This window comes from Orbicella franksi, chromosome 13, assembly GCF_964199315.1.
Source record: "Orbicella franksi chromosome 13, jaOrbFran1.1, whole genome shotgun sequence".
Taxonomy (NCBI): domain Eukaryota; kingdom Metazoa; phylum Cnidaria; class Anthozoa; order Scleractinia; family Merulinidae; genus Orbicella; species Orbicella franksi.
The window spans coordinates 11,232,709-11,257,456 of NC_138157.1; the positions used below are offsets into that span (position 1 = coordinate 11,232,709).

Here is a 24,748-nt window from a genome sequence, read left to right on the forward strand (position 1 = left end):
AGTTATGACCAGAATAACGCAGGCTTAGGAGACAGAGTGGACAGGTCACGTGCAGTATCAAAAGCATCGTTACTTCTCGATGGTAACGATTTTTTTCGATCCGGCCTTGGTATCGCCGGTATCGAATATTTGGTATCGGTATCGGCCCATCTTTAGTGACAGACTGACTTGCTGTGTTTTGGCGCAACAGGCAAGGGTCCTAATTAGTTGGCGTAAAAAATCAAGCGGCGTAAATCTCAGGGAGGGGGCCCGTAGAAAATGATATTGCATCTCCGGTTGACCGGCTTGAATTGGGACCCGTTTCTCGAAAGCCCCGGAAACCTTTCGGGCCCGCAAAGCCATTTTTAGACAATTTGTACCTAAAACCCGAGAGGTGTATCTGTTGATATTAAGACTATGTAAATAAAACAGTTCTGTATTCATAAGGTTGGAGATTTTCTTACGACTTTCCGGGTGCAAAACTTTTCGGGACCTTCGAGAAACGGGCCCCTGGAATGGATTATACCAGGCCCAGTATTTTTTTTTTTTCGTGCCACATATACGAGGGCGAAAACCTCGGCTTGATGACAGGTTACTTTTTATTCAACTTTTATTACAGCAACATAATAACATGAACTAGCCTGAAAACAGTTTACGGTACAAGTTGTTTTAAAATCCCCTTCAATACTACATCCAAAGAGTTAGTAGTACACAATTTACTAGTTACTAGGTTTTACAAGCGCTTCCAATGTTTGGACTCGGTCAATTCGTATCTAGCTAGCATTATGTCTTCACTACTGTAAAGTCAAATGCTAACGAGGCAAAAAGCAAACCATCACGTCGGCGAAGATTTCCTCATGTAATCGAAAATAGGAAACGGGATTAACTTCCTGGAAAATGGAACCCTACACAAACCCCAACACCAAACTCACAACAAACCCTCACCAAGCCCATAGTACTTATGCTCCTCGACTAAGCTCACTGTGAATTTGAAGTTGTCTTAGTACACCAATACAAATAAATTTTAAAAGAAATATGATCTAAAGGAATTCCATTTCCTTTGAAATGTTTTTCCATGACCTTATCAAGACTCTCATTCAAATCTTTCTTTGTTTGCTCGCTGGCACCAGCTATTACAGAATACGAAGAGAAATACTCGTACGCCTGTTCAACTGAGAACGGGAAACGATGCCTAAAGCTTAGATTTTCTTTTGGAGCGCTAAACAACTGCTGGCAGAGTCCGCCAAAAAGCGTTTTCCAACTCTCTTTGTAAGGGAAAACTAGGGAATTTTGCTCATAAACGTGCTCCATAAATTCGTACAGATCTTTCATCCACGGCACAGAAGTATCTTCGATTGACCAGATAACTCCAAAGGATCCACTTGGAGCAAGAACTCGGTGAATCTCCTCAACAGCTGCGCGGTTTGCAAACCAGTGGAAACTTTGAGCGGCAATAACCACGTCCACACTTGAGTCAGGAAGGGCTGAAAATTAAAATAGTGTGCTGATGGTTAAAATAAAACAACAATTTCTTGTTGCAATGTTGTCTTTTTATTTCGCACGAGAAACATAAATGCAAGCGATGTAAAATAGGTCTGAAAAACGCCAGTGTTCAAAGTGACAGTGCCATTTCTAATTGCCAGGCCTTCGCCGCCCATGTATGCAGACATCTACAGCACCGCAAAGGTCCGCAAATGATCCCCAAATTGGACTGCAAGCGATCCCAGACAGGAGAATAGGATCATAACCTCTTGTCCCCGATGTGGACCGCAAATGATGCCCCGGAAACGAGGACGATTTTTCAGAAGAATAGTCGAGATTTTTCAAAAGAATAGTCAAGAGAAAATGAGGTGGAATTATTTGAGAGAATTATATTCAAATTATAGTTTACGTTGTCAGGGTGTTTTCTTTACATTTATTCTAATTTATCGTTTGGGTGATGAAAATAAAATAAATAAATAAATAAATATAAATGAAAAACAAACTCCATGCCATTCCTCGTTTTCCGGTGGAATCATCTGTCCACGTTGGGGTCAAATGTGTCGCAATCGGGATCGTATGCGGTTCGGGATCATTTGCGGTCCAATTTAGGGATTAGTTCTGGTCTGGGGATCATTTGCGGCGCTGTACAGACACGCTGTAGGGGTGCTTTCCATTATGCCAAACCAACCGGTCAGAGATCAGTGGGAATACCCGAGGAGAATGGAACGACATTTACCCGATTAGACCGGGCCAACCAATAGGAATGGCTCTTGCCATTTTTATTCCTTTTCCGAATTCCCTAATTAGGGCAAAGAACCGGTTTGTCAAAAACGAAACGGCGAATTTCGGTCGGAATATTCCGACCGAGATAAGTGGTGATCCCGAATAGCCCGGTCGGAAGAACCCGAAACGGACCTTTCCATTTGAATTCCGACCGAAATTTCCGGAATCTTTGGCATGACTGGAAAGCACCCTCAACAACAACAATAATTTATTGGTATTCCAATATAGATGGTGTTACCTAAATACAGAATCGCTAAATAAAAATTCAAAAACGAAACAAATTACAACAACAGCAAGAAAGAAAAACAAACATAGTTAGTTACAAGATTCTTCATTTTAAAGGGGCTACGTCACGACCCGCGCATGTGCGAAATTTGGCTCCGTTCTCATTGAGATTCAAATGCATCCGCCATCTTGAATTTATCGGAGTTGTTAAATTTTGCGCGAATTTAGCCCTTCTTGGTTAAAATTATTACGTCTTTTTGTCGCGTGTGTGGATTTCGTCTCGTCGATCTACTTATTTTATCGCAGAGGCAAATGGGAATATGCTCCAACGCAACGTCCATTTTCTCTTTCTTCTGTTGTTATCCTCTTAGGAAAATCGCATCTCCTGTTCGTTCGAAAGCGCTTGTTCAACGAAACAGAAAACAAATACAAATCGTGGCTGCCCTTGCAAGATGTGGTAGTGAGTGCATGTGTGGTTCGACAGCAAATCCGTGTCAAAAACACGGTGAGATTCCTTATTTACGCACTTAGCTTTGATGTAACATAGTTTGTAAGTAGGTATCGAAGGCTGCACGCGAATGGAACGACTAGATTTCTGGCTATTTTTGGTTCTGTCAGGGGCACCCAACGGATCGTTTCGGTAAATTATCTGTTCGGAAGGCCTTTAATCCCCTCTGATTTTCTTGAGAGAATTGGCACCTCGAACTTTCGTGATATGAGAAATTTAATGTCTGTTGTTTTCGGACTGTTGAAAATGTCGTTTTGAGTACCGAAAAAAGGTCAGCTATCATTTTCGGAAAGGCGATAAGACCTAAGGTTTTCGGGAAATGGACAAAAAAGCCCTAATAAATTCGAGAATACTCAAGTTCCCCTAGAATATCCGAACAGATAAAAATTTTTAGTGCAACCTAAAATTAACCTACAGAGCTTTAAAAGTACTCCAGATAGCCTAAAACAGCATTTAACAGCATTAGAGAGAAAACGGTCGTTGGGTGCCCCTGTTCTGTTTGTGTTCAAGTCTTCATATGTACACATGTTCATGTGTACAGCATGTCTTTTTCATTCAGGCCAAACATTTCACCAAGCATAGAGCAGTTTCGAGTTTTCGCAGTTTGAATTGTCTTTTCCTTGAGCTGAGAAGGTTTCTAGGAGAGTTTGATTTTTCAGTGACAACAATGGGGTGACAGGCCTACACAACTCCTCTCCACGTGTAATAGCCGCTTTGAGAGTTTTGCTCGAACTAGTATATCTTTGAGGATCTGCCCCTTTTGTATTGTACGATAGGGGGATCTTTGAATATTTCGCTAAGCAATAATCCTGTTTTTAGGAGGACATTTCACCAGAGTAGAGCCGTTAGAGGTCTGCGTGGTTTCCGCTGCTATCCGCGTGTAATTTGTTGAGTTTGACACCTCTGTCTTTGGCCACGTGCTATTTTTTTTAGCTCATTTGATTGCAAGATATGTTTTAAGCTCTCTAAATATTAGCTCTGGAGGGACAAAGTTTGAAATATTCCGTGAGCATGTTGGTTACTTGCATTTTGTATTATTTCGCCGGGCCCGGCTGTTTGATTTACTGTTGCAAGTTATGCTTTTTATCACGGGTGTCATATTTATCTTTGTCCGGCTTCGCCAGAGATAGCTGTAGCTTTCCTTGTTGAAAGCTATGAGTCTGTCTTAGAGAGACGTTCTTATGCTTCTTGCATCAATTTCATCGAGCTTTTTGTCCTTCCAGTTTGTTCGTTCTGGAACTGCAAAAGTAGGTGTTCACGCGCAAGTCTGTGGACCGTTTTGCGTGTTGCTTATGATATTGTGTGGTTTCGTTCAGGCAAAGGCTCTGAATTTAGGAGTTCTTCCTATGATTGTTCATCCAGCTCCACGTTGTGGTTGTCATTGCTTTTGTTTGCGATGTTGTCAGGTTTTCTGGAGATTGTTAATAGTCCCTCTTTTGTTAGGAGGCTCATAGCCTTGTAGATCAGGCAAGACCGCCGTTTCGATCCTTCTGGATCTCATCAGTTGCCGATAACATGGAGTGGTAGAGACCAATACTCGGTAACACTCCGCACCTAGCATATTTTTTTGGTATTATATACTCGTTCGGCGGATCGAGAACTCTTGATTGTGATTGGTAGTTTTGCCACTGGCGAATGGTGGGCATAAAGTCTTCGATCCTATTGTACACAGCTTGACACTGTGTTTTCCATGATGGCTATAACGCTTATTTTCTCCAGCATGTGTGATTTGAATTGAAGGATAAAGCGTAAGACAGTTATGCGTTGCATTTGTACGGCATATCTCCAAGTTTGGGAGGGTTGCGTAGAGTATTTTGCACGCATTTCGTATGTTTATCCTTTGTTTTTAGTGTAGCTAATGTACACTTTGGACTCACATGCTGTGATTGGATTAAGTTTGTACTCGCACGTGATAGGACGGGGCCTGCCTGGTAAAAACCAAGAGTGATAACAATGGGGTGACATGCCTACACAACTCCTATCCACGTGTAATAGCCGCTTTGAGAGTTTTGCTCGAACTAGTATATCTTTGAGGATCTGCCCCTTTTGTATTGTACGATAGGGGGATCTTTGAATATTTCGCTAAGCAATAATCCTGTTGTTAGGAGGACATTTCACCAGAGTAGAGCCGTTAGAGGTCATAGGTCTGCGTGGTTTCCGCTGCTATCCGCATGTAATTTGTTGAGTTTGACACCTCTGTTTTTGGCCACGTGCTATTTTTTTTAGCTCATTTGATTGCAAGATATGTTTTAAGCTCTCAACCCACCCCTGGTACATCCACAGAAGGACAGATGACAAGTGTGGATGGAATGCCTAACCCTGCACCTCCTTCTAGCAACTCGGCAATACCATGGTGCAAGTGTGGCATGTACCAAATTATGCTACAAGAAATAGACTGCAATGACAATAGCATGTATGTCTTCATGAACGCCGACTATTGGCAAAATGTTCTCCATAGATACGGTTATCTGGGGAAAGGAAACCAGGTGTGCCCTTCCTGTGTAGTAACAGTTATCCATTGGCAATATCCCTCACACTGGAGTTTATTTGAGATTCAGGGCTGATTAAACCAAAACAAATGCAAGTAACAAGTTCTTTCCCCCTGAAGAAAAGCCTACAAAGAAAGCATTATTTTATAGTAATATTGGAAGAGGCATTTGTTTTGTTAATGTAAATCACCTCCACACCTTGTTTTCATCTTTATCATTGCACATTCAGGATGGGTGTTGGTTCATTATGCCGAAATAAAATGCATGCTCAATACATGGTTCTGAGCTGAAAATTCACCAACAGCTAGTTTATGAATTTGTTCCTTTTATAACAAGGCCAAAGTTTATTACTGGAAAAAAAATCAATACAGAAAAAAGATCAATAAATTCAAGGTATAGACAGAAAAAAGATCAATAAAACAAGGTATAGACTAGAAGAGTACACTGGGATTTTTAATGAGCCAGATTTTCAAGCTACATCTCTAGGCAGGCTTGTGCAATTTTAAAAATATTTCCCTACAACTGATGGCAGTGCCAAAACCCAAAACAAAACCACTGAAATGAAACTCCTCACAACTGTCAACAGCCAACTGTAACCTGAGTGTTATTCAGGCTAACCAGGGTTTTATAGAGCTAACCTGAGTGCTATCTTGTTGTTACATTTTGTTTGCAGGGCTGCAAATAACAGTCGGTCATCAGTCATTGGCCGACCAAAATTTGCTCATGTCCAACGAAATCCCAAATGTGGGTGGACATGATGTCTTGACAATTTTTTTATCGTAAATTACTTTACAGTAAGGGTGAATAAAGATCTACTGTGAGTAAATCTTACTTTTTCGGTGATGCCCGACCACAATTTGTTTTGTCTGACCAAGATGGTGTTTTAGTAGGACATATGTCCTTTCAAGAGAAAAAAATTATTTGCAGCCCTGGTTTGGTTATTTTGTTTCTGGTTTTAGTACCTGACCTATGCAATTTTTCCATTTTTGCTAGCAATGTTTCATAATATCCAGTAGTTCCAAAAGACTTTGCTTTCATCAAACACCCTGGGACATACTGTATTCAATAACTAGTCATGGTCAGCACAGTCACCAAATAGTAATCAATACATTTTATTGACTATATACATGTACTTTAGTGGAGATGTAATTTATTTTAGAGTGGGAGAGAAGTAAAAATTGGTTTGATCATGTCATTGAAATGAAAGAATATTGGTACACATTGTAAAAAATAAACACTTTGTATGTTTGAGGACAATTTGGATTTTAAGCATCTACACTGTATTAGAAAAATAATTTGACAATATTGAAAGACAACTGTTCCCATGGAGATGCTCTAAAAGAGGCCATATCTTGTAAACAGGACTTCCTTATATGTTCAATAAGATGCTGATATGCCTGTAATATCAACATTGGTAGAACTCGCTGTAACATCAGTATCCTCTCTGCAACAAAGACATTGAACACAACACATATTAATCATACAATCAGTACATATATGCATAAGTGAAGCCTTGGAGCTGATGGCTCATAGCTGCCAGAGCTTATCCTGGTTTCTGTAGCATGAAGAGGCTAGGAGTATTACCAGGCCATCGCAGGTCACCCCCCTACCCCCCACCCCCCCACCCCCCCCCCCACCCCCACCCCCCGCAATTTGTTAGGTTTCCCCAACAATTCACCGGTACCCATTTATACTCCTGGGAGAGAGGCACTGTGAGAGTAAAGTGTCTTGCCCAAGAACACAACACCGTGTCCCCAGCCAGGGCTCGAACCCAAACCCCTCGCTCCAGGGACGAGTGCACTAACCATACATGCATACATATACTCTATTGGCTCAGCCGCATAATATAGTCAATTTTTGAATGCAACAAACAAAACAGTGACAAATATATAAAAAAAACTATCAAAATAAATGCAAAGTCATGCCAAATTAAATTTTGAGCATTACTGAAAAGGATGCAGAGCACAAAGGGAATTTTGTATATTTGGATAATAAATGTAAAATGTGGAGGGCAGGATGACTGAAAAAACATCAGTTACTTGACTGGGCCTTCATGATTACGGCTGATCATCCACCCTTACAACAACAGAGCCAAGAGTTTATAGTAATAATAGTCCTGATGATGCACTAATTAACACACTTGTAAAACATACAGAATAGCGAGGCATACTAAATGTAAGTGACAAATTATTTTGTTTTGAAAGGGGAAATTTCACTTGTAGAAAAATCTAGTTCATATGCCCAGTTAGAGTACATTAAAATAAGTAAACAGGTTGTATTGACTTCGAAGGAAACATATATGAAGAAAATGGCGAAATGAATTAAATGAAACGACTACACATAGTTATTGCTCCTCTAATTAAAGTCAAAGTTGCGTGTGGCAACTTGTTTACAGTTGTACATATCAGCTCACCTTCAACATGGCGCCGTCATTTTACGGAAGAGCTATCTTTCAGTGTCTTCTCTCGTCTTGTATTTTCCTCTACTGACTTAACTTCCTTTATGTGAGAGGCAAAAGAATAGGAAACATGTAAAATGACCAGATAAACGGTACAAACAAAGTGGCAAACTGCACGTGAAAGATAAACGAAAGGTACTTCCCTTCGTCGTTCTAGGGAAAGAAGGTGGCCAGCAAACGCTGAATCACACCGATATTCGCCATAAATCATCGCAGATACCGACGAAGAATAAAAGCGGCAGTCTAGCAAAATCCTTCGATGGTCTTTTTACCAAAACGTTACTCCCTCAGAAACTGAAGTGTAAATCCTCTTCCGACCACTTGTAGGTCGCCGACCGCCTCAAGAAGACATCACACCGCATCACAACATCCACGGAAATTCACTCACAAAACATCGAACACGAGCCAAAATCTACATGTAAATACTCTACAACAGTCAATTGACTTATAACCGCTATCAAAAGAATAGACCACGCAAGGATGACAGAGATATTTTTCGATAAAGTTACGAATACGTCCTCACCGACGACTTTGAAAGTTTGAGGCTAAAACTTTCAAACTTTTTCGTGACCGCACGCGCATGCGCGAACGTGACGTAGCCCCTTTAAGTTCTAGGGTTACAAAGTTCTCTTACTTGTAGTGCTTCATATGTTAAGTAACCCTGGGGCTGAAACGCAATCTTTATAGCTAGATCACGTAACAAGCCCAAAGAGCGTTGCGACGTGGCACTAGTTTCTGAAATAAGCTTCGTACATACATGTACTTCGAACTAAATTTGTTCAAAGGAAAACGCCCCAGAAAACTTGAATACAAGAGCTGTTCCGAACAGAAAGCGAGTTAACTGCACCGAATGATATAAGGCGTATAATAATAAACAGATCACCGATATGAAAATCGTGTCCATGCACAAACATATTTACTTACGTATTTTCTCGGCAGTGCATTGGATAATTTCAGTATCAGGAATAACCACTTTAAATTCCTCGTACATGTTCTGATGTGGTTCGCTGGCAATCACTTTGATATCTTTGAACTCTTTTAGCTCCAAGATTTTTAACATCACCCGAGTAAACTTTCCCGTGCCACAGCCGACTTCTAAAATTGTGAAAGGACGATCCCGGGTTACGATCTCTTTCACGCCAAGATTATTCAAAAAGAACTCCACGGCCTCCAAAGGATAATCTTGCCGAGTATTCTCGTAGCGAGAAGCTTCAACGAAGGCTCGTTGTACGACATCGTGAAGGATTTGATTCTGTTGAGACATTGTTCCGAAGGCAGGTCATGAAGTGCAGTGAAGCGACACTACGATGATCAGTTCAGAAGGGCGGAACGAAAGTTGGGTCAACAGGTTTTACTGTGAAAATTAAAAAGCCGCGAACGCTTTGATTTGATTTTGACATGTCAATTGTGTAGTCACCAATCAGATGCAAGATAAAAGCGCAAAGAAAACAAACAAATCAACGGCCATCATGATGCATGATGGCCATGGCCATCAGCTACGAAATCACGGATCGGTACAAAACGTGGACCTCTCAATCTGGACCCCCTAGTGGATCCCTTTTTGGACTCCTTCTGAACCCCATCTGGACCCCTCCTGGACCCGTATCTAGACCCCATCTGCCTTCTGGACGGGTGTCTGGAAAACCCGAATAGCGAATAGCGAATAGTCGCGAATAGCGAACAGCGAATAGTCCCGAATAGCGAATAGCGAATAGTACGAACAGTGCGAATGGTGGCGAATAGTGGTAAATAGTGGCAAATAGTAACAAATAGGGTACCCAGTATCTCGCAGTCAACCTCGAAGCAACTTAGGATGTGATTTTTCCGCTAAAAAGCACAGACGCTTATCAGGACAGAAGGTGCTTCTAAACGTAAATTCTTCTGTTTTAACCGCTGAAAAAGCGTAAATACGTCTTTATTAGGTTATCCTTGTGCTTTCTGTTTTCTTAATGTCAGCGATGGACAGCCCTCGCCTGAGTCCGGGAAAGAAAAGGTAATAAATGATCATAAATTCACTGAAATTCTGTTGCTTATTTGGATAATTAAATAACGCTGGATATTAGATCTAAAGCGGTGACTATTGACGACTATTCGTCACTATTCGCCACTTTTCGCGACTGTTCGCCACTATTCGCACTATTCGAGACTATTCGCACTATTCGGGACTATACGCTATTCGCTATTCGCGACTATTCGCTATTCCCTATTCGCGTTTTCCAGACACCCCTTCTGGACTCCCATCTGGACCCCCATTTGGACCCCCTTCTGGACCCCCTTCTGGAACCCCTTTGTTTCTTTTTTCTGAACGACAGTTAAATTCATCCGTCTAAGTGATGAGCTGTATGTATTTTCGAATGATTCAAGCCGTGATTAAATGCTTTAGACGATCGACAGTCAAGAGAATTGAGGAGAATTGAAGAGAATTCGAACGACGTGTTCCGCTGTTCATTCATACGATATTGTAAATAAATACAGGTAAATACGGACATGGCGAAATGACGAACTAATAGTTGACAAATACATGTAAAAGAAACGATATGACACAAGGCTGGGAGTTCTGCAGTTTTTAAGATCGCCTTGAAAAGGGAAGGGGAAAAAAAAAAAAAAAGAAAAAGAAGTTATTACAACACGGGGTATTCTTGCAGCTTAGCTATTTTATTTGTTAGTAATTTTTTATCACTGATGTAAATTTTTAATGCAAATTTTATTTTTAATAACATTTTTTACTGTAAAGCGCCATGAGCCCTGGATATGGCGCTATACAAATCTATTATTATTATTATTATTATTATTATTATTATTATTATTATTATTATTATTATTATTCGTATTTGGTCACCCGTCCAAGTACTCTGATCTAACCCCGCCGAACAGGGCTTAACTTTGTTGAGCGGACGAGACGTGGTACTGTCCTTGTGGTATAGTGACTCTACGCTGAACGCACTTTTTTTAATTTCTAAGATGAGAAAAGGTAACAAAGAGAGCAAAAAAAAAAAAAACATTGAAACTGGTTGGGAAAATAAAGAACGAACAAAACTGAGAGAAATGAAAATGAGAATTATTACTTGCTTTGGTGATCGGACAAGAAGCGGTGCGAGAGACCGAGACGATTATAAAGAAAGTATCGATAACTTCATGAATCTTTTCAACAGTGTTACATCTCCTCGTGTATTCTCTTACCGTTACGTTTTGCACTATTTCTTAACAATACCAGTGGGCTTTAACTGTAACTTAAATAACCTACGGATTAAAACCTACGGATCAAAACGCAACGGTAAGAGGTGGGTCCAGATTGAGGGATCCACGTTTTGTACCGACCCCGAAATCACGCTTCGATCGTTTTTCCGAAAAATGGCTCTTACCCAGTAGTTCTATAACAACTAAATTTAACCTGCTCTATTTGTGCAAGCAAACTGGAAATTCCAGCGACTTACTACGATTATTAGTTGAGTAAGGCGGTACAAAAGTTTGGTTACCAAGTTTTAAATCGTGTTGTTGTCACGAGCAACCGTATCCATTGGCAACTTGTCGACTTTTGACGGCTGTTGATATTGTTACCAACGGAAACGAGGTAAGTTGCCCGTGACAACACCATAATTTTAAGGCCAAAACTTCGTAACCAAACTTCCCTCGTGCCTTACTCAACTGATAATCGTAGTAACTGTGAAGGTCAAAAAGCCGTGAACACGTTGATTTGATTTTGACGTGTCTATTGTGTAGCCACCAATCAGATGCGAGATAAAACCGCAAATAAATCAGTCACGAAACTAGCCTTCGATCGCTTCGCCTTCCTAAAACCATCGTTACCCTGTAGTTTTCATATTACAAAACCTTGTAACCACTTTGCAACCTCAGACATTTTTTTTTTTCTCACGACGCGAAAAATATAGAAATATAGTACGCCTCCAAAAAATCATCCTACGTTGGGTCGGTTTCTGCTTTTGTATTCTTCATTTTATAAGTGAAGCCGATTAGATCACTATTGATCCAACGTATACCAACAGGATCATCGTTCCGGTTGCTTGCTTAAACATTTTATAAAAATATAGAGCCTGAAATTTGCATACTAATTTCACATTTTCACATGTACAGTTATTTTAAGTGTTGCTCTTTTGATTGGAGAGGCGGGCACGGAAGAATGTCTCGGTAGACAATGAAGAAATAGAAAAATGTTAAAGTAGAAGAGTCACTAAAAATTGTCGGCTAGTGTGCGGTGACTTCGGACACGTCTGCGACAAGATCGGGGCTTGTCTGGCGATATCTGACAGTGCTAGATCTCTAAACGTCTTGTCCGGCCTTGTCAACTAGTATGCGGTGGACCAAGACAATATTAGGGACCTTACGCAAAACACGACGGCAACAGCAACGAGAACGTCACCAAACAAAAGGTTTAATGAGCGAAACAATGGCTGCGCACGTGCATTATACTTCTTGGTACATTTCTTTGCCGTCCTCTGCAAAACAGCAATGTGAAATGTTCTGAGAATCGAGAACGTGAACTACAACGGCTAATTTTTCGTATTTCGTTTTGGAACTGAACGCATTCGTAGCATATTCAGCAGGGGCAAGTTTTAATACCGACAGACACTGGATAGTTCCAAATAAATGCAAAATCCCAAAGTAAAATAAAAACATTTTTTTACTAGGCGTCGTCCTCGCCGTCGCCGTCGAATATGTACGTCGCGTAGGGTCACTTATTTGTCGGGGCTTGCCTCAACCAATTGGGAAATGTCATGAGAGTCACGTTAGTGGAATAGGCGCCATCTTGATTTTGGATGATTCGACCCCAAGCCTCGACGCGGTTAGTCGCGACAAAAAATCGGTTAGTGTGCGGCAAGCTAATGGCCCGACAAATTTTAATCCGATTTGACCCCGACAAAAAATCTGCAGCTCTACGGCAAAAAATCGGCTAGTGTGTTCTGAATTTCAGCTTCTATTATAGAGCCCTGGGTAGAGAAACCTGCTGTAGACTAAATTATTTACACAGTGGCCACTTTCCCGGTAAAGTTATACCCTATTTTAGACCAAAACTGTCTGATTTCTATACCCTATCCCTGACTTAACTGTCTGAAAATAATAATAACAGTAGTAATAATAATAATAATAATAATAATAATAATAATAATAATAATAATAATAATAATAATAATAACAGCCCACTCGCCTTGGCGGTTATTAGTGGGGCCCTGCAAATTTGGTACGCATGCCAGGAAGGTGTCATACCCTTCACAGCGGCACACACCCAAACAGCTTCTATATGGGAGTACCTTCCCCCAGGGGAAGAGTGTGATTTAAGATAAATACCATTGACACTACTTCAATAAAGTCATTCATTCATTCATTCATCCACTCATCCATCCATCCATCCATCCATCTATCCATTCGTTCATTCATTCATTTGTTTACTCATTCATTCATGCATTCATTTATTCATTCATTCATTCATTCATTCCATTCATTCATTCATTCATTCATTCTTTGATAATTTTTATATGTTTTATTAGCAGATAATTAATTCTAGAGCCGATCATTACAAATGTAATATAACGGAGAAATAAAAAAAAACAATTGTAATTGCCATTTTTTTTCCTTATTAGGTACCGGTTTTCTTTATTAGGTACTATTCTTCTCGTTTAAATTTATTGTAGTGCAGCTACCGTTTTTATACTTCTGATGATGTATGTAGAAGCATACGAAACGTTAAATTCTTAAATCAAGCCAGTTTTACAACATACGTTGTTTTGTCATGTTTGTGACCGCACTTTGTTTTCTATTTTTACTCAAGCTGAAATGGCCGAAGAATAAGAGTTTCTACGAATTAGCTCCTTACAACAGAGCAATGTCAAATGGCCGTTGACATAATCTGTGAAGGGCTTTTGTTGGTAGTCTCATTGATAATGATGAGAAAGTAGCTTCATCTTTAAAACATACCCAATTCAAGTCTAAAGTGCAAAACCATACCCTATTTATGACCAAAATGGTCAAAATCGATACCCTATTTATGACTAAAACGGCTGAAAAACCATGCCCTTTGGGGTCGCACATAACTATATGGCCCATATAAGGGAGCAACCCCCCCCCCCCCCCCTCACCCCGCTCCCTCCCGCACCTGGACTCGGACTATTTTGTCTTTCATCGTTTCTATCGACTTATGCTCCAACCTCGATAGTTAAAGAAATCTGAAGAAGTAGAAAAATAAAAGGAATTACGGTTGTTGGCTGGGTTTGAAAGACCCGTGACGGTCAAAGCATCCATGACGGTCGTCACGGACATGTTGCGCGGCCCGTTCTTTGCTCGGCTTTGCCGCGCGCACTTGCCGCAGAGCATGAGAGGCTGTTGTGACCGCCACGGTCTGTTTACGGTCTTCATGGGTAATCGTCGATGATAAAATATGACTGAGAACTAACAAAATATTACGACTGAAAACTTTGGGCCGTAGACTTTACAAAAACTTATGTTGATCCGTCACGTTTACGCGTATGAATATCATCACAGGTCACGGTACTCACGAACACAAACGTCACGTGTTCTATTAATCTGTCACGGTGCTGTCACGGGTAATGAACTGTCACTTAGTTCACACCCCCACGATTACCTAATTTGGCAAGCGAACGCACAGACGAAGGACGGAGAGCACCCGAACACTCAACGGTACGACCGAAAGGCGAAAACACGGAAAATTCAGAGACATCTTTCTCGTCAGCTGAAGTACAAGATGACTGAGAACTCAGAGCGAAGGTAAGTGTATTTGCTGAGACATAAGGTCGAGAAGCGTTAGCGAATCTTGAAGATAGAATGTCAAACCGAGTCGGCTAACGCCAGTCACGAGGTCGAAAGTGCAATAAACAGGTTGTTTTGATCGGAACTAAGTTCAACATACAGTGTCTTAGATCAGATTTTGGCATTCGCAAGGTTCGTGAAGCAAATTAAAAACAACAATTTTTTTTTAATATCTTTTGTTGATCATTTGCTGGCTCCACATCAACAGGGCCGGTGAGAAATGGTACAATTTACATACATGCTTAAGCTTATCTTAAGCTTATTGTAGATTTACCAAGACAGTGGAAAGATTACTCAAAGAGGTTTTCTAGGACGCTTACCGCTAGCTTGTTCTTTTGTAATTATGTTTAAATTTACATTCTCGTTGTACCAGTTACTCTGACCATGTGCAGGCCAATTAGTAGTTAATGTACCAGAATTTGTAAACGTATGAAACAAAAGTAAAGGTTCTTGTTCTTCTAGCTTACATTGTTCGGATGTTGTAGGTACAAAGGCAAACAAAAAAGTTGATTAAATAAGGTTATAGCGCTTTGCATGGCTGTGCTGTTAACATAAGAACTTGCACAATTAATCAAGACAACTTTTGGACGCTTAACCCGTATTCTTCTTTTGTTAACCTCCCCTTCTGTTGCTGAGAAAACGTTCAGAGCCGGTAGATTAAAGTTTAATTAAATGCTAAATCGACCTATTTTGACGTAATGCTTTTATTTACAAACCTTCAACAATTAATTTTTAACTATCAACTGAAATCATTTACCGTGAAACATTTATCACTGAAAGCTGGATTAGTTAAGACTGTTTTGCACGTAATGTAACAGTCTTCTGATGCATGCTCCTACAATTTTCCAGATTGGGACCAGTATTTTTTCTCCTTGTCCTCAAATAACTCATTTTATTATCTTGAGATAACTTGAAGCCAAGTGTAATCTGATTGGTTCTTTCTCGGCTACATATTGTTTTGTTTTGTGCCATGTAATAAACTACTTACGGTGGCCCTGTACTGGCAAATATTTGCCCTCACTTGTTATTGTATGGATCTTGTTGTGCTCAGTCTGTACTGCCACAACCTGGGGCCAGTATTCCCCAGTATGGCCCTTGTACTTGGTTAGTGAGAGGTTAATCTCATTTATCCATGCATAAGATAAAAAAAGCCTTTTGAGCCATGATTTAGTCTGTTACAAGGCATGTAATAAAGAACAAACCAAGAGAAAGTGTGAAAAAAAGTTGCAAGCACAGATTAAGCACTGAATGCTTTAATTAAAGTGCCTATGAAGTAGAAGATAATTGCTGCTTATTTGAAACACTTTTCAAAAAATTATAAAGAAGAATATCTTTGTCTGCTGTAGGGTTAAAGTTGAAAAAGTGGTCATAACTAGAGCTGGTTGCTTACAAGAGTGAGCTCTCATAAGCAACTGCATGGTAAAACAATAGAGGGTGGTTGCTTATGAGAGTTTCAGAAGCTCCCTAATAATTCGTAAAGAAAAAAACAAAGGAAAATAATTTTTAATGAGCATCTTTATATCAGATATAGACACAGCTAAACTTAACATTCAATTTTTTAGACCAAAATAACCAGTAGCACAGTTTGCAGTTTTATTAAAGTGTATGATTTATGTGTAAAATACTCTGAGCATTGCTTACAAGAGCTGAAAAACAAGGAAAAGTCCAGTTGGGTAATCCCAAAAGTGGTTGCGGTCACCCATGGGAGCAGTCGCTTACCAGAGCTTTTCATTCCAAAGTTTAAGTCACAGTTCAAACAGGGTTTCACAAAGGTGGTTTTATCTAGAGCTGGTTGCTTACGAGAGTGGTTGCAAGGAGAGCTTCAACTGTATTTACATTATTGTATTATGCAAATGGGGAAGGTGATGGTGTCATCAATAATAATTATTGTTTCACTAAAACAGTAGAATACTGAATCAAGAATATCTCTAGAAATATTAGAGTGCGCTGTTCTTCAAACTTGGCACCAGAAATGTAAACATCACTTAGGAAACAACATGATACCTGTTGTGTCATTGCTATGACAACAGATTTGTTGTGTTATGAGACAGCAAACTACAAGTATTTTGAATTTAATTAACACTTGCACCATTTTCAATTTTTGTGCTCTTACAAAGCCACACTCTAATAATTATTGAATGCTCTTTGTACAGAGGAAAGAAATAATTTTCCTAGATAATTCGTCTTTCAGTTTATTGTTTTCTTTGTTTGCAGATTTGAATTCAGCCATGAATATGACACTGTTGAAGAAATCTGCAAAACAATTCTTAATCAGACGGCACATAGACCTACCATTGGTATCATATGTGGGACAGGCTTATCATCACTAGGAGATATTGTTGATGATAAAGTTTGCATTCCGTATGAGAAAATCAAGCATTTTCCTAAAAGCACAGGTATGTACATCTACTAACAGTAAAAAGAAAAGGCTGAAGAATTAGGAGGCCAGTAATAATTACATGGGTGAATATTCTGGTTTTTATTTGAATCGTCTGGAAACTTAATTGAAAAGTTCCATCTAGACAAAAGGGGTATGTAAAAACAAGATTTAAGACACTTCAGAAAAAATCAGTGGGTTTGTTTTTTGCCACCTTAACAACAGCAGTTACCGGTATGTCATTCAAACACATCTATCATACAGTGGGGCTGCAACGATACAATTTCTCATGATACGATAATATCTCGATACAAGTACCACGATATGATACACAATACAATACATCATACAACTGACAGGTGACGTAATCTTGACGAAGGTACCAGCCCTAGATCTAAATCAGTTTTTCTGGAAGACATCTTGAGACGATCTTGCAAAGAAGAGCTGTGGAGAGCGGACAGAGCATGTGTTTTGTCCATGGGTGCACAAGACTGTGTCAGCTGACAACTAATTGGAACTGCGCCTGCTTTTGTGCGGCCATCTTGAAATTAAGATACATGACCGGAAGCATGCAAAGCAAAGAACTTTTTCCCTTTCACGGGTCCCTTTGTTTAATAAATAGCTCTGAAATGGCTTGGACTTGGGTAAGGAGTTATAAAACACATTTATTTTTCAATGGTGAATTTTTTATTTATGAAGAATCTCAATATCATAATATCACAATATCTTGTCATCACACTCACTGCTGGGTTATTCTTCTGATGTTTAGAAAAAGATAACAAGTTCAGTTGCCTTACAACTGGCCCAGCAATAAAGCTGCCTGTAGATTGTAGGCCAGTTGTGTGCCCACATTGCCATTTTGTAATTAAAAAGCAGTTATATTCAAGTTTTGCACTAATTAAGATGCAGTACTTGCTGCTAAATAAAAGTACAGTTGAATCCCAATTTTTTGAACCCTCTGAGTCTACTGATTTTTCAAACCTCCCAATAACTTGACCAGAATTCATTTCCCCCCTCCCCCCATCAATCTAACTCTAATTTTCCCCAGAACTTATATAGAACTTGATACATACCTCTGACTTCTTACTTTAGTCAAAGTGATAATGCAAAGTATTTACAATGTATCTCAACTTTTAAACTGATGTGATTGTTATTTATGACTGACAGTTCAAGGACATGCTGGACAGTTTGTGTTAGGCACTCTTAAGGGCAAATCTGTGGCAATGATGCAGGGGCGCACACATTTGTATGAAGGATACACAGTTGGACAGGTAAGTTTAATTTAATCAATATAAATATCACGACTAATTCTTCTGAAGTAAGAGCTTGTTTGGTGGTTTCAGTAACATGTAAATTCAGAGCTGCTGTCAGACATCTTTCTGGAAAAAAGATTGACGTAATTTTATATTCCCACTATGCTGGTTTAAAAGATCACAGCAGATGTTGTTATATAGTGCTTGAGACTTAAAACAGTCAACTACGTGTACATGTAATCACAGACTGGTACAAATTGGCTACACTATATCTTAGGAATTTCTCAAACATTGCATAGTTGTCCAAATGTTACAAATGAGTGCAGCGGGAATGACAAAATTTATGACATAGGTAATAACCAGCAGTTTCAAGAGTTTTTATTCCAGATTATTGATGACTTTTGTAGACATGAATTGCTGGGTTCTGCTGTGCCAACATCTGAATAGTGGAAAGTCTGCAGGCTATTTAATAATAGTTCTCGGCTGGTAAAATATGACATGCCACAAGCCATTAGGCTATGTTTGTCTATATTATAAGTAATTGGTTGGTTACATTTTGCGTTTCTTCTTTTCCACTGCTCGTTGACACAGTCATTCCAGCTTAGACATGTTACAAGTTAGTGTTATGCACTTCACAGATCACTCTTCCTGTGCGTGTCATGGTTCACCTTGGTATCAAGACCCTCATTGTCACCAATGCTGCAGGAGGGCTTAATCAGAGTTACAATGTTGGTGATATTATGATTGTCAAGGACCATATTAATCTGGCTGGACTCACTGGAGAGAGTCCCTTGAGGGGTGTTAATGATGAGAGGTTAGTCTGTTATTAAATAAATATGAGTTTCCATTATATAAGCCCCCGAATGTATTAAATGCCCATGCATGAGATTAAGTCCTTCTATGACAAACTAAGATATCACTGCATTATTTTATGTTAATTTACAGTAAGCTTAATAGACAGATGATTTTTGTAAAAAATACTTGCTTTTGTTTTGTATTGAATAAAGGTTTATAGAAACTGCACAAATTGGGCTGTGCTGGAAGGCAATTGGAACACAATAATATTGATAGGCTATTTATAAACTTAAAGTTGATAAAGGTAATTAAAAGTAATTACCGGCAGTAGCAAGTTTGTGAAGCTGACGTTTTGACTCTTAGTGAACCTTGTCAGATTAATTATTGCTGTATTGCATGTGTGTTAATGTAACAATCCCTAGACCAAATATAAACCTTAAAGTTCTTACTGATCATACCCCCCCCCCCCCCCGATAATGAGCCCATCCAGGGTCACCCTAATATCATTCTCACTAGCCCTCGAATTATAGTTCAATAATTTCATCTCTCACAGTACTTCTAGGGTTTGAATTTCCTCACATTTCCCCCCAAAATATCTTCACTTGTCACTCGGGCAAGTAAAGGGGAAAAAATTCACTATGCTGATTGCAAAATCCAGTGGCCGTGAGCTATTGGACACCACTTTCTTTGCATGCTGCCTAATAAGCTCAGGACTTACATGTTATCATTACAAATTGGAATTTGGAAGTGTTAGACAGTGTTTTTGTGGAAAACAGAGGAAAACTGGAGAACCTGGAGAAAAACCTTCAGAGCTAAGCGAGAACCAACAACAAATTCAAACCACTTGTGACGCCAGGATTCAAACCCAGTCCGCTGCACTTTGGTGAGAAGCAAGTACTGTCACTACAGTAACTGTGCCATTCCTGCTATCCCAATTATGCTGTTCTCTGAAAAATGACACACTACAGGTTGAATGTTAATTGACAGTGATAATTAAATGTTTATGACAGGTTTGGCCCCAGATTTCCAGCCCTGTCTGATGCTTATGACAGGTCTCTTGTTAAAACTGTTCTCCAAACGGCCCAAGACTTGGGCTATAAACACTTTGTTCGAGAAGGAGTTTACGCTGCTCAGGTCGGACCTGCATTTGAGACTCCAGCTGAATGTCGATTCTTAAGTATGGTAAGAGAAAAGTTTTCTTTATTTTGTAGATTTGTTCAACAGGTTTGGGGGATCTGGTGTTAATGTTTTTATCGTTCAACTTGCTTTGAGACGTTAGCCGTGTGTCAACGATATTAAGTAAGTAAGTAGGTAAGTAAGTAACTTTATTTAATGAGGGTAAAAACACTTTTCAGTCATTGACTGATAAACTCGTGGCCCTCCCTTAAACAATTAAAAAATAAATCACAATGATTTTAAAAATATCTAACTATGAATAATAATAAGTATAAACTGGTAAAATTACTAACATCAATAAAATGGACTAAAATCTTGTTGGTGCATGCGATAGAAAGAGTTAGAGCACACTAAGAAATTGTGAAATGTTCAATATTTGCATACCCCTTCTTTATAAGCTTTACGCATTTCTCTTTAAAAACGTTAATGCTATCACAGGATCTTATGTGACAAGATGTTGACATCTTCTGTGGTCAATCAGTGAACAGATGGATGGCAACATGGAATTTATTTGTTTTACAGTGTATATTATAAAGAAACAAACAAAAAAGGTTAAGGACATCAACTATGCATCAGTCCTCGAATTGATCATGAGTAAGAACCAATCAATATATTAATATTAACGCCCAAGTCGCTAGTGGAGGGAAGGTGCCTACGAAGCCCGGGGGCTGCAACCACAGTCACATCCCCAAGGCGCTAGAACACCCGACTGGCCTGCCCAACCCGCAACCAAGCCACGAGCCCCCCACGCCAAGCCCCCTACAGGCACCCATCACACTCAAGCCAGACGGCATTGGTGGAAAATAAATGAATAAATAAATAAATAAGTAAATAAATAAATAAATAGATAAATAAATAAATAAAATAAAGTGCTGAAAAGAAAGGGGGGGATAGGGAGAGAACGCCGAGAACCGCTAAACTATAATTCAATCCACAACGCCACACTAACAGAGCGATGAACACACTGCGAGCACATGGGACGACAACACATGTACTAACCAAATATACTGCTGGACAATGTCAGCCCCAGGGCTCTCACGACCATATGACTGTTGCAAACGCTACAGAAACGCACCAAACGCTAAACAAACGCTAACAGATGGCCAAGGCACTAACAAACGCCTACAAAAACGCTACTGACCAGACTGGCTCCTGGTCATAAACTATGTAAAATTTCATTGAACTATATCAAACACTACAAAACGCACCAAACGCTAACCAAACGCTCACAGACGGCCAAGACACTGACAACCGCCTATAAAAACGCTACTGACCAGACTAGCTCCTAGTCGTTAACTATGTTAAATTCCATTTAACTATATTATAAAATTACATGAACAGTGTATATTAAATTTTTTATGATCAATTTTTTGAATTGGGCAAATGTATGACTGTGTGATTATGTTGACACCTGACTCTTAAAATTTTTAGGTTGGGGCAGATGCAGTTGGAATGAGCACAGTTCATGAGGTGGTGATAGCAAGGCATGCCGGGATCAAAGTTTTGGGAATCTCATTAATCACTAATGTTGCTGTCATGGGTTATGGTGAGAATGGTACTGCTGCTAATCACATGGAGGTGCTAGAAACAGGAAAGAAAAGATCTGCCGACATGCAGAAATTGGTGTCAACTGTTGTGGGAAAAATTGAAACTGAAAAATAGTTTAAATTAACACACTTACATGTATTTAGGGTAAAAAACTGATTGTTTTTAGTGTAACATTTTCTCACAATTCACTGGCTGAGGGGTATATGCAGGGGATGGGTGAGTGGGTGGTGTGGTTTGACATATCTTGTAATTTGTGAATACATAGAATTCATTTGGAGTGAGCTCAAGTGCACTTAGCATGTTTGAAAAAAAAACATTGTGTCTGTATAAATCTGTGGAGCCTAGGTTGTTAAAAAAAATTATTCTTTTATAGCTGAGTAATATATACATGTACTTTTAGATTATTAACTGTATCTGGGTCTTCTGTGCCTAGGGCATGATTTGGAAACAGTGACCTTAACTGGTTAAAACTGATTATAACTGGTTACAACCAGTTATAACTGGTTACATACCTGCCAACTTTTTGCAAGTTGCAAAGACATGAGATTTTATCCTGGGAGTGCCAGGATTTTGTAAGATGACCCATTCATAACCAAAGAGGTTCTAAATTATAATAATTTCTGAAGTTATATTTTGCCAAGACCTGATTTTGCCAGTACTTTTCTGTTCTAACATTGGAGAATCTGGATACAGGTACATACAGTCATTGGACTTTTCTTTATAATAAGTTACTAACAGTGATATTCTCCATAAATTTGTAAAATTTACAGTACATGTATTTCAGGCAAGGAGTTGGCAGGTGTATTCTTCGAGTGTCTCTTAAACTATACATTAAGTTTGTAAACATTTGGTTGTAGGGAGTGTGGTCAGGGGAAGGCCACTTAGCTCTCATTATGGCTTGCCACTACTAGGAGAACACTAAACCTTATAGTGACACACTGCTCAACAGTTATCATGTCACCACAAACTAAGATGTGAAAGTTAGAAGTACCACTGACAGGCAATCGAATCAGAAGGTTTGATTTTGGGAGTTTAAGGTGAGCACCTGGTCCAGTGTTGTTCCTGTAGAAGGGTCCCTTAGTACTTTCTATTATGAATGAGAAATTGATTGTAACAGTAGTCCTTAGGTGGGGTGGTTACTGTATGAAATGCACCAACACATGAACAATTTGATCTCAACCAAAAGGAGTAAGGCTCTCCGGGCAACTGAGAAGTTCCATCCCATAAATAGGGCTACACCTAAGGGCAATGATTCAATTCTGTTGAACAATTTTCATATGGTAACTATTAAATTTGTCTATAGAATTTCTGTGGAGCAATGTGAAATATTTTTAAGGGGGACTCTCCTTTGGTGCGTTGAAAGGGTAATTTTTACAATTAGACTAGAACTGTACAAGATAGTAACATGCAAGAACTTGAAAGTAATTTTAGTTATATTACTGACAATTATTAATTAAAAGTAATCTTACCATATGGCTCATATTTGTAGCCAATATAATGTGCAAGTGGTTGACTAATTCTAGGGCATTATTTAGCTCTTATTAACCGAGCTGGAGGTCTGTATGGGAGAATCTTGACCAAGGTCGTGAGTACAGACCAAACGCAGTGAGGTCTGTACACACGACCGAGGTCAAGATTCTCCCATACAGACCAACTTACCAACTTATTGTATGGCAAAGAAGAAAACTTTAATTTGTTTAATGTGACTGGTTTGCTGACGTTTTGCTTGCAAACGGCGATGAGCTTAACATAAACCTGCCGAAATTTGCTCGTCCTCTTTTTTGTCATCAGGCTTTTTGTCACTTCCATAAATGATTGAGAAGAAAATAAAAGAAAATGGTGGACATTTTTGTATTTTAGTTTGCTACTTTTTCAACACAAAATGAAACCGGTCTAGATGCTGGTCTAGATGGGAAAATCTAGACGCAGTCAGTATCGATTTCAGCCAATCAAATTCGTGAATACGGTAGTTCCCAATCCTTGTGAGACACAGCCATATAATAATCTCCTGTAATGCCCACAAGCTGATTTATGTGCTCGCAAAGACAAAGCGAAAAGCCAGAATAATAAACAACTTATTAACCTCGAATGTTTAGTCTTTACGGGAAAATCTGAAACCTTGCCCTTGCCGTATTGACTGAGCAAAGCGGCAAGGTCTCTGTTTGAGATTTTCACACAAAGACCTTACACTCAGTTAATAAATAGTTAATCTTACTAAGAAGTTGCAAATGAAAAATTATTAGACATGCAGTGTGTTTAACAGCATCTAATGATTATCAGTTATGTTGCATTTTTTACTAAATTAGTTAAATTGTTCCAAGAATATTCTAATTATTGCATGTTCCCTATGGAATTGAGTAGACTACCCCTTTGACTGCATTGGCTTATATCGATAAACTACTAGCGACTCACCTGTAGATTACTTTGACTGTTCGCTGACTGTAAACCTACAGTTAGGCAAACTTGTTTCATGACATGCACGAGAAAACCATCAGTCAACTGCCAGTTAACTGTCAGACGTTTCCTAGTTAACTGTTGATTGTCTATCATGGCCAACCAGGTTACTGGTATATCTTTCAATATTTGTAATTTATTCATTGTTAATAACCTAGCTTTTTGGTTGTTGTTACTATAAAAGGTGTTTTAAAGAGTGACTGGAACACTTCATTTGAACTGTTGCATAAGGGTAATATATTATTTTTTGCGAATTTTGCAACTATTATTTTAAAACCTGTTATACATTGTAATCACCTTTGTCGAATATAATATATTTTAAATGTCTTTAATATTTAATCTGTAAAAATAAAAGGATTATAAAATTATACAGTTTTGTTGTCTTGTACATTCTTCATTTACACACAAATGTCTATACTTGATTATTATTAGCATTTCTAT

General features: G+C 39.1%; 3 protein-coding genes across 3 annotated transcripts in view; 1 reads left to right on the forward strand and 2 right to left on the reverse strand.

Moving 5' to 3' along the window:
* Positions 1–24,748, reverse strand: part of LOC145466643 (uncharacterized) — a 246,132-nt gene that overhangs the window by 105,928 nt on the left and 115,456 nt on the right. The window lies entirely within an intron of this gene.
* On the reverse strand, positions 574–10,471 carry LOC145465492 (uncharacterized). Its single transcript, XM_081449273.1, has 2 exons — positions 8,849–10,471; positions 574–1,463 (listed from the first exon to the last, which is right to left on the reverse strand). The coding sequence occupies exons 1-2, from the start codon at positions 9,186–9,188 to the stop codon at positions 958–960; spliced, it is 846 nt and encodes a 281-aa protein (XP_081305399.1). The 5' UTR covers positions 9,189–10,471; the 3' UTR covers positions 574–957.
* On the forward strand, positions 14,039–24,657 carry LOC145464943 (purine nucleoside phosphorylase-like). Its single transcript, XM_081448756.1, has 6 exons — positions 14,039–14,662; positions 16,919–17,100; positions 18,249–18,352; positions 18,973–19,148; positions 20,140–20,311; positions 21,737–24,657. Exons 1-6 carry the CDS (start codon positions 14,379–14,381, stop codon positions 21,965–21,967), a joined length of 1,149 nt encoding a protein of 382 aa, XP_081304882.1. The 5' UTR covers positions 14,039–14,378; the 3' UTR covers positions 21,968–24,657.

Coding starts and splice junctions, on each gene's coding strand:
- LOC145465492 (XM_081449273.1), bottom strand. CDS start 9,188: ATGTCTCAACAGAATCAAATCCTTCACGATGTCGTACAACGAGCCTTC. Junction 1,464..8,848: donor ATGCACTGCCGAGAAAATAC/GTAAGTAAATAT, acceptor TTTAATTTTCAG/CCCTTCCTGACTCAAGTGTG.
- LOC145464943 (XM_081448756.1), top strand. CDS start 14,379: ATGTTGATCCGTCACGTTTACGCGTATGAATATCATCACAGGTCACGG. Junction 18,353..18,972: donor AAGGATACACAGTTGGACAG/GTAAGTTTAATT, acceptor TGCACTTCACAG/ATCACTCTTCCTGTGCGTGT. Junction 20,312..21,736: donor AATGTCGATTCTTAAGTATG/GTAAGAGAAAAG, acceptor TAAAATTTTTAG/GTTGGGGCAGATGCAGTTGG.